The sequence below is a fragment of the Anopheles cruzii genome, chromosome 3 (assembly GCF_943734635.1).
Source record: "Anopheles cruzii chromosome 3, idAnoCruzAS_RS32_06, whole genome shotgun sequence".
Taxonomy (NCBI): Eukaryota; Metazoa; Arthropoda; class Insecta; order Diptera; family Culicidae; genus Anopheles; species Anopheles cruzii.
In genome coordinates this window covers 63,786,786-63,796,986 of record NC_069145.1, presented here as the reverse complement: position 1 = coordinate 63,796,986, position 10,201 = coordinate 63,786,786, and the positions used below count along the sequence as shown (strand labels likewise).

The 10,201-nt window shown below is 49.2% G+C and overlaps 1 protein-coding gene and 1 pseudogene across 1 annotated transcript; one reads left to right on the top strand and one right to left on the bottom strand.

Annotated features, from left to right (window-relative positions):
• LOC128274012 (26S proteasome non-ATPase regulatory subunit 10-like) overlaps positions 1–384 on the top strand; it is a 703-nt pseudogene extending 319 nt beyond the window's left edge.
• A 441-nt stretch (positions 385–825) lies between these two features.
• On the bottom strand, positions 826–2,623 carry LOC128271950 (probable aminopeptidase NPEPL1). The gene has a single exon (XM_053009641.1). The coding sequence runs from the start codon at positions 2,565–2,567 to the stop codon at positions 984–986; it is 1,584 nt and encodes a 527-aa protein (XP_052865601.1). The 5' UTR covers positions 2,568–2,623; the 3' UTR covers positions 826–983.
• Between the last annotated feature and the right edge of the window lie 7,578 nt (positions 2,624–10,201).

The window sequence follows — 10,201 nt, the reverse complement described above, 5'->3', positions numbered from 1 at the left end:
CATGGGGCTGATCCGAATGCCCGCACTGAAATGGGGTGGACGCCGCTGCACTCGGCCTGTAAATGGAACAATGCAACATGTGCGGCGCTGATGCTACAATTCGGGGCGGATGTAAATGCACCATCGGATGGCGATCAGACGCCTTTACACATTGCAGTCACAGTTTCCAACTGTCGGCCAACTTTGGTGACGCTGCTGCTGAATGAAAAGTGTGATCCCGAGCGGCGCAACAATTCAAATGAGACAGCTCAAGTGATAGCGAAGCGCACCGGACCGTTGTTTCCGATCTTTGCCATGGCACACTCGGCGTACACAGTAGAAACGGGTTTGATTGATTAGGAAGTAGCAGGATTTACACCGTAAATATACAACCAGATTTAGCAAGTGTTGTATCAGCATTGCTATTTGGGACGCCTGGTAGTTTTAAGGTATTAAGGAAAAGGATATAACCGCTGATAGAACAAAAATGGGGTATGTTCAGTGGAACCCAGAAAATCCCCGAATGACTAGAAACCAAGTAAATCCCCGGCTCTGGGATGTGGTTTAGTTTCTGTACAATCGTTTCATTGCATTATGGTGGTAAGTGTCTTCCTGTGGCTCGTGTATAATGTTGAAAAGATAATTTTTCAGAGGAACGCAGCACGAGCAGTATTGTATTGTTTGCGGGGTTTGAGTTGTTGATAAGATAACAAAAATGATCGTTCAGGAATCAATGAGACTGTAATGCCAACCCGCGGCTTATTTTTCGTTGCCCATAAAGCGAAAGGCAACAATCAGCATATTTAATTTCTTCTTTATGATTCTTTATTAGAAAAAGGGGTTTCCAAACAGATACAAATGCTTCGTGTTGTAGACCCCGTCGTTTTCGGTAGATAATCGATTAATAGTGATTCACAAAAAGAGTATTTTATTTTAAAGGTTATCATTGAACACACTCATGGTGTAATTTCCGTGTTTCCATTCACGGGCCGCATTCCAGATGCTCAGTCAATGCAAACTTTTTTCAACGGAGGCTCGGCAACAGAGTTCGCGGTCGACTTATTACTCTGCTCCGTCGGCTGGTGGGCGATGTCGCGGAACATTCTCGCCTTGCTATGCTCACCGAATAACCCGGCCAGCAGTGCCACGCCGTATCCGGTCGCACGTTCGCCATTGTGCACTGGAGAAGCCATGTCGATGTGCAGCCAGGAACCGCCATAGTCGAATCCCAGATGGGCACCAACAAAGAGTCCGGCGCAGCTTACCTGAGCATTGCCACGATCCATGACGGAGTTCTTCATGTCGGCGACTGCCGAAGTGAATTCGCTAAAATGCAACTCCGGGCAGTACGGCACGGGCGACAGCAGATCACCGGTTCTGCGTCCAATTTCTAGGGCCTTTGCCTCCCAATCGTCGCTGTTGGTGAGAATTGCCCCGTGATACTTGCCCGTGGCAATGCCCTGCGCACCAGTTAGAGTGGCCATATCGAGAATGACGGTGGCTTTTAGGTCACGATCAGCGTACACCACACCATCGGCCAACACGAGGCGTCCTTCGGCATCCGTGTTGTTGATTTCTACCGTGGAGCCCGAGTACAGCTTATGGATATCGTCCGGTCGGGTTGCTTCCGGTCCGACCGAATTCTCTGCCAAGCAAAAGACGGCGTGGAGATTCTGCCGGAATCCGCTTTTGACGGCAGTGTAAAATCCACCCAGAATGGCCGCCGCACCACCACAGTCTCGTTTCATGCCCGGCATGGCCGTTTTTCCCTTAATACTCAGACCACCGGTATCGAAAACGATTCCCTTGCCAACCCAGGCCACGGTTTCGGTGGCACCCTCAGGCTCGTACGACAGCACGGCAAGAGCCGGGGGATCGAGGGCCGCTTTTCCCACACCATAGATACCGCCGAAGCCCTTCTCCTTCAGCTCAGTCCCGCGGATGGTCTTAGCGTCAATGCCCAACTCTTGTGCGATCGCTTCCACTTCGGCCAAAAATCCTGAGACGTTCATCTCGTTGCAGGGCGCGTCCACAATTCGTGCAGTTAACCGAATACCGACGGTAACGTTGGCCAACGTTTGTACGTCCTCCTCCGTGATTTCCGTGGCGGCCGGATCATCATCACCGACCAGCAAGAACTCAACGTGCACCGTTGGCGGTGGTTCGGCAGCGGGCAGCTTCGATGTTTTGCGGCTGTACAGCGGAAACGCTCGTGCTACGGCGCAAGCCGACGCCAGCAGATCCTTTTTCTCGCACACGAGCACGATCGATTCGCTGACGCCGGTCGTGTTGGATTGGATAAGCTTGGTGATGGCATGAGCGCGTGAAGCCGTATTGTGTCGTGAAGCTTTCAAAGGCAACGCCGCCACACGGGCCACATCCAAGTACAGCGAACAGGTATCGGTCGGTGCCGGATGCAGCGACGACACGGCTTTCGTGAACGTTTCCTTCTCGACGCGCGGATCCAGCTTCGAGCTGACGCGCTCGAACGGTACGGCTGCAAGGTGATGGAGTTGACCAATGATCAGGACCGGCAGACTTTGAGGATCCGCCGGCTGCAGCGTGCGGTGAAACTTCAGCAAACTCATCGCGCAAGCAGGCAGGCGAGTGCAAGCACTCGCGAGGACAAACTTAGATTACTTATTGTGGCACAGTGCGCACGCCAGTTTTAAAGAAACCGGGGAATGTTTTCCGCTGCGATGAGTGTCCACTTTTCGGCCGTCAACTTGCGCGACATTACGCCTGGCTGCATGCTTTAAAACAAGAACAGGATGAAGCGAAAATACGATTAAACACAACCCTGATGACAGCTGTCAGTTGGAAAACGGTCGACTCGTTTCTAGGGCGCCACACGGTGCATAACATAACATAACAAAATTTGATACTCAACCGATAAGCATATATCAAAAGCTTTGTGGCTCAGTGGACCCTCTAAAACATAACACATAATACGTAACACCGAGTGTTTGTTTACAAACGTAAGGATAAGGTAAGTGACCGCGGAGTCAGCGGAGCATGTTATGTTCCACTGCCCGCAGTTCCAGCGGGAAAGAGCGGAGCTGCTGGCGGATGACGGCCGCACCCCCTCACGCCGGATAACCTGATGAGCGAGATGCTGCGCAGCCCGGAGTGCTGGCAGCGCTTTGCCCGGGCCTGCCGAGCCGTAACGCAGCAGCTTCAAGAGGCGTGGCGAGAAGAGCAACGCTTGGAGGCTGAGGCTGCAGCTGCTGCTGCTGCTGCAGCTGCTGACGTAGCTGCCGCTGCAGCTGCTAGGCGAACACTTCGCTAACCGTTTGCTGTTAACAATGTTGTTTGTTCACCACCGGTACCGTTTGTTCCTATCAACCGGCTGTGAAGAGCAAGAGCGGATCGCGACGGACTGACAGCTCCTCGTAGCGGAGCTGAGAATGTTTATACGCTTATATCCGCGGCTTGTGTATGTGCGTAATGTAACGTAGCATAAGTATAGTCCTATATGTAAATATGTAATAAAGGGCGATGATACATCGCGCTCCTGCCCCTCCACATTGCCAGATAGGCCCCTGGTGGGGGGGAGAAACAGGATGGTTCCCGCATCGGGAAAATATTGAAAAAAAAAAAAAGTTTTTATTTGTGAAGTTTTTTAATTTTAACTATAAACTTTTATTATATTAACACAAGCTGATCGAATGTCGAATTTTGTTATGTTATGTTATCGTTGCGCACCGTGTGGCGCCCCAGTTTCGCTTGTTGTCTCGCTGTCTCTCGCTCTCCATCTCTTTCAAACTCCGCAGTTCGCAAGAAACCGTTGGTAAGTTCGGATCGCATTTTCGCGGCTGGCCGCGCTGTGTTTTCAAATTGTTCGCGTTGTGCGTGCGCTTGTGCCGGTGTAAATGTGTGCATGTGTGTGTGCGCGTGTGCATCGGCGAACTCTAATGGCTTTATGCTGCTTTTCTGCGTGTTGTTTTTCCTCCATAATTTCTGTTTAAGGTGTGAGCTTCCCCAGCCCACACTCATTAGCCGCGAAGGTCTATCAGTGCCGTTGTTTGGGTTGCAGTTTTGTGTAAAGTTCGCAATCGGTTTTCCCGTCGTTTGTTTTGCGAAAGTTGGGCTGCTCTGGGTGGTTGCGATGGCAGTAAGCAACGTTTCGTTCGTTCCGCCAAATCGAACGGCCTCGATTTGTCGCGCCCGCGGTAGTGACCGTGTTGTTGTTAGAAGCATAAAAGCTCAGCAAAAGTGTGTGTGGGCCTAGCGAGTTTGCCAACCGAAAGTGCTTGCCCCGCGCGCCAGAGGAGAGCCACAGGAAAAGTGCCTTTCGGGATGCTGATGTGATGTGGCTCTCGGCTGAAGCATAAGAAAATATCGATTATGTGTGTCGGTGTGTTGGTGGCCAGTGAGAGAAAAACATGTTTGGATAAAAATCAATAACAGCGAAAAAGAAAGGAGCCCACCGTGTGTCGGAGCGCCAGAGTGGCCGGAGCGATAATTCGCTTTTAGTTTGGAAAACGTCGGTGTCTTTTCGCAAAAAAAAAACGATCACAGCTGCCGAGCAACAACCGTGCACTTTCAACCAATTGATTTTTTACCCCACACTCCGCCTGTCACTCAGTGACCTCTGGATTGCGGTTGGTGGGCTAAATCGGGTCTAAAATTGATGCCTTCCGCTCAGAAAAGGGTAAAATAATAATGCCACAAAAAGTACAGCTCGATGTCTAGAAAGTACAACATGAGGTTGACGTTGGGCATCCACAAAAAAAAACCGCGGCAAGGTGAAACAGTTCTACGCAGCTGACTTTCAAACTGCAACTTTGCGGTGTACACATCACAACCCCGTTCCGAAAGGATCGATTTGGTTTCGTGAGGTTTCCAGGTTGCTAGATTGCGCGAACCGTCAATTTGGCTGCCCAAACCACCGCCGCCTTGCCCCGTGTTTTGCCCAATGCACCGCTCCGCTTGGACAACTCGTTAGTTAACGGAAGAACCGCCGGAGATCGCGTTTTGTGGAAAATTGCACCGTCGCAGCGTTGCAGCAGAACAGGTTTTTGATGGATGTCCAGTTGTGTTTTGGTGCACCTAACGTTTGTTTCTTTGTGCGCTGCGTTGCAAATTATAATTGCTGATTTAACCGCAAGCAAACCCTGTTTGCGGTCCTCTGTGTCTGTTTTGTAAATGTATTTTCGGCTTAGATTGCAAACAAAACGAGCATAGTTTAGGTATTTTTAAAAGAAATGATCTCGTCAACGATAAAAAGTAGATAAACTAAAGAACTTAATATTTTTAAAGAATGATTTTAGAAAATTGGGGCAAAAAATGGGTATAGTATTGGAAACTCTACATGAATGTTTAGCCAATTCTTTCGCAGAAAGTATTCTGTGTTGAGGTTTCCTGGTAATTTTAGCTGGCACTAGTTGGCATTAGTTCCACCGAGAAGTGTCCGATGCCGCGCGAAGAAAGGTGTGATTGATCCCGTTTCGGAAATCGGTGCCCAAACCGGAAGTCTGCGCAGTGCAAAAGGAACGGGGCTGATGCTGGGTGCCTGCCTGCCAGTTTCTGGGGTAGGTCACGGGCAAGAGGCACGGGCTGGAAATTTGTCTCGCTTCGCGTGTTCCGTGGGCACGAATGGAAGTGAGTGGGCTTGGGACTACGGAAACCCCTCGCGGTATTACCATCCGGGCATGGCCGGCTCAATGGGCCTTCCTCCGCATTTTCGTGCCTACATCTCTGGTTCGATGTGGTAAAATAGTCTTGTAAATGAGTGCAGATACGAGAGACAAGTTGGCTTATAAAATAATACGTTAAAAGAATAATTAAAGTTAAAAGATGAATTAGACTTAGTTAAGCTAAACAAATGGCTCGAAGTGCTAAGCATAAGAGTCGTTTGGGTCTGAGTTCTTAGTTGTCCGCGTCTACCAGCTTTTGCGTTACGGCCTACGAGCATTCTTGAATTGATCGGCCACTGTACGCGCGTACAAAATGTGCTTTGTTCGTTGCGTGGGCCCCTCGCGAGCTGGTTTGCGTTTTACATGCTCAGAAACCACCGTAACGCCGTACGCGCGGTGAAACCGATTCACAACCCGTGCAGCAGTTGTTGGGGTGACCACCACAGGCCACAGCCAGCCAGCCAGCCAGCCAGTTGAGGGAGAGTTCCAGATCTATTCGCGTGGCCCCCGGCTGACCCTGTCTTGCTTGCTGCCTCGAGGGGTGATGTTGGCCGCCGCTGCTGTTACATAAGCAAACGCGCGCGCATTTCCATTGGCCAGAACCTGCGTTGCTTCGGCTGGGTGCTTCGGGGCGGTGGGATTGATTTGTACGGAAGAGCGAAACACCCCCGAAAGAGGGACTCGGAACTGGGAACTGAACATCAACATATCATGGACAAACGGTGGGTGTGTGTGTCTGTGTGCGTGCGTGGGCAAATGGCCAAACGCTCAAATCCCCGGCTGCAGACAACGGTTAGATCCCGTGTAAGATATTTTTGGGGGAAGTTCCATCGAGAAGGTGTTTTGGACGGGCCTGAAGGTCACGTTTAATAGCATTTGGCCAAGGGTGCAAGGGAGGTGGTGCAACAGAAACATAAAGTCACCCTTTGCCAAACGTGACGCTAAAATGGAGCCGGTACCCTAGAAACCTTGAGTCCCTTATTTACTTTGCCATTATGTGCTTTCTCTTGTGCAAGAGCGGAGTGGATATTTTATGTCTCTGAAATTTTCAGGATACTGCACAGTTTATAATAATTATCAATAAAAAAGATGTGCTTTAAGGCATAAACAGGCAAACTCCGAATATGGACTTAACGCCAGCACATGTCCCTTGCGAAGGCCAGCAGTTTCAAAGTGATGCTTTCCTATGGCGCCTTGCCCCAGCATTGTGTGCGCCAAAGAGGAATGGAACAGCGTTTTTTGATCCAAACCACCATTCTCATAATACGCAAGTGAGGAAAAAAGTGCCAGACGAAGCACAAAAAAGGCCGAAATCAACAGCATCGCCGCGAAACCGGTTCTGTCGGAAGTGAAGTTAAAACTGCTCATCGAAGTTTGGGTTTTATTGATCAGGCGTTAATCGCGCTTCGCTTCGACCTTTTCACGTTGAACATTTTTCAGTTAGGGTTTGCGACTTGCGGTGGGTTATAGTAAACCAAGAACAGGTGTGTCACAGAAGGTAGTTTCAGAAGCAACACGATGTTTTGAGCCTATTTGAACCAATGCTTGCCGTTTCAGTGACCATACTTAAGCGTGATGCGTTTGCATTAGCGATCCTGCTCTAAAAACAGGACTAATATGGAAGAAACGAGTGAAGGGCTTCTCTCGCACGTCTCAGATTTGTCTCCAGCGATATGAACAACATACGGGGACAAACACAATGGAGAAAATGGGCGACTCAAAAAGCTTCAAAGTACACGGACCTTCTTCGATACGTCCCGATCCCGGCTTTCTGGTGGTGCTTTGCAAGCTTCGCGATGTTTCGACTGCGAAAATTAGTCCAGTTTTTGCTCCGATCAACGTTTAACGCCAATATGGCGAGGGTTACAATGATTCATTAAATAGAGTGGTAATGAGGGCAGCTTTACTGAAACGTAGAGTGATTAATAATAAGCTTTTTGATATGAATAGACGATGTTTTGCCTGTAGATTGTGAATGCTAACCAAAAGTTGACTGTCTTTTTGCCTTTTGACCAGACAGTCGGGCTTCGTTCATTTTACCAGTCGCTACGAAGACCTCCACTCCACGAGGCGGCACTAAGGTTTCGTTGGATGGTGAAGTCAAATGCAACCAACAATCGTGCCGCAGAGAAGGACGGTGCATTGGGCGTAATTGGGCGTGGCGTTGGAAATGAAATCAATCACCTTCCGGTAGTAGTCCGTGTCCGTTTTCACTTGCATTTCCCGCGGAAGGAAGGAAAACCAGTCGCGAGGAAAATTGGGTTTATTTCGCATACGTCCCCGATAGCAACTGGCCGGGCCAGGGGAAGCTGCGCTGAGCTGCGGGTCTGGCACATGCGTGGTGTGGCGCGCGCAGACTGTAACGGCCAAAGTAGTTCACCGCCAGTCGCGGAAAGTAGGTTTGGTGGCCGTTTTTTGCACTCTCAGCGGAAGGCGGCAGGATGTATGCAAAAATTGGGCTTCCTATTCAGATTGAGATTGGCCTGGCCAACGATTGGCCTGGCCTCGCCGAAAGCTGTTCCACTTTATCGTTTCTTTTCCCCACGATATGTGGCTCACGTTTGTTGGGTTGACATGAATGTTTGGTCCTGTAATTGGATGTCAAGCATGTAAATTTGTGGTAAATTATGCTTAGTTCATTCAACCCAACGGGCGACATTGGTGTTTATGCTACAAACATGATTGTGCAGAGTTGTACTCCAATTTGCAAGATTTTCATTTCGACGGTCACAAGAGCCGGACACGATACCGCAACCCAATTGGCTAATTATTACATTGTTCAATCGCCAGCAAGTTACAACATCACCGTTTGGCCATTGGCCTAGGGCAAATGAATTTTAACATTCACGGAAGCCCTGCTGTGAACGAAAATTGGGGAGCTTCACAGCGCGGATCGGGCAGTTCCATTGGTAGTTTATCACGAGCCTGGGATCTCTTCGATAGCAAAGACCGATTGCCAAAACAGGTTATGCTCGGAGTTCCTTCAACCCGCGACGGAACGATCGCAACGTCGCTGATCTTTGAATAAACCGCTAGAAAGTTTTTAATTATTGCCAATCTCGCACGCTGGTGCCGAAAAAGGACGGACGTGGCGTTTGGGAAAACGTTACACATGTTTCGCAAGCCGGCAAGTGTGTGTGTGTCCACGGCACAGGGATTAAAGAATGGCCCGGAATCGATTGGAAAATTCACCGGTGACCGCAGTGTCCATAAACACATCTAGGCCCCACGTTAATTGCTCCAATGGAAACGAACAGCAAAACGAAGCCAAGACTTTGCGGCGCGGGCTTACGGTCCGGGGATTGTCAGCTTTCGACGATGAAAAATATTGCTACCTCGCTACCTCGTAGCAGTATCGATTATCGCGGCCCGCCTTTGGAGCCGGTTTTTGGGTGGTTTGGTTTAAAGTGATGACAGTCGGGTGAAATTAGGGAAACAGCTGACGGCGGCGGCGGTTGCGCTTCCTTTAATGGCCCGAAAGCGAAAGCGATAGATGCGTTACCGGGTGCCGCTCTAAAATAAAACTTAACCGACGCGGAAAATATATAGTTCCCTCGAAAGTGAACCACTTTTCGGTTTCTATTTTCAACCGGGAAGGAAGGTAGCGGAAGGAATTTGTTGTACGTGGAAACGCGCCGCGGTGAGGGCCGATCGAATGAGGGCCGAGTGTGTCCTAGAAGAAATCCTACCGGAACTTGGGGTCGGACTCCAGAGAATCCCGCTCAACGTGCGGTTGAGGGTGACATAATACGACGATGCGTGAAGAGGCGTGTTTAAAGCGTTGATTAGTGAAAATTTATTAATATCGCTTCGGGTAGTAAACAAACAACCCATTAAAGCGGGGCGGGCCAACATTACGGGCTTCATTTATGTTCCCTACTCGGCTAAGCAGCCGACGAAAAATGGAACGATCGTTTCATTCCAATGTTTATTTTATGTTTCTTGCATCAGAATAAACCGTCAACCGTGGAATGGTGATAGAGAGATGATCTCAATAATCGTACTATTGTTCCTCCTACGTTGGCTTGGTTCTTATCTTGGAAGGAAGGTGTTGCCCCTATGCTAACACTAAGGAAGTACTGAACATATCTTTATTACGGTCGACGGCCAGAATTCTCATCTCGCCCGAAGACCGAAACTAGACCGTCTTTCGGCTTTTCGGTCCCGGTTGAAGCGCTATCTTGTTACATGTGTTATGGTTTCAGCCGTTTAACGCGCGGCTTTGTCCATCTTCCCGGTCTTTGTCGGCCTTTTTTGTTTCTTTACTGTCGCGTTTATATTTAAAAATGTTTTTCCCCCATTTCAAGTGCCAGTCGCTGGTTGAGAAGATCAATCCCAAATCGGTTGACCAATCTCAACGATGGGAAACAGTTTGGGCCACAAGTGGCAGTTACGCACTGACAGTTTTTATGTAATGCACTTTTCTGATTAGTGCATCGTTCGTTGCGTACCGAAACGGCGGTGGGCGGCATCCACCCGTCCAAGAGCGAAAGATGGGAACCAACGAAATGCGTCGCTTGAGCACTGTTTAATTTACAGTCACGATAAAATAGTTTTATTCGCTTTCATTCAGTTTTATGCTG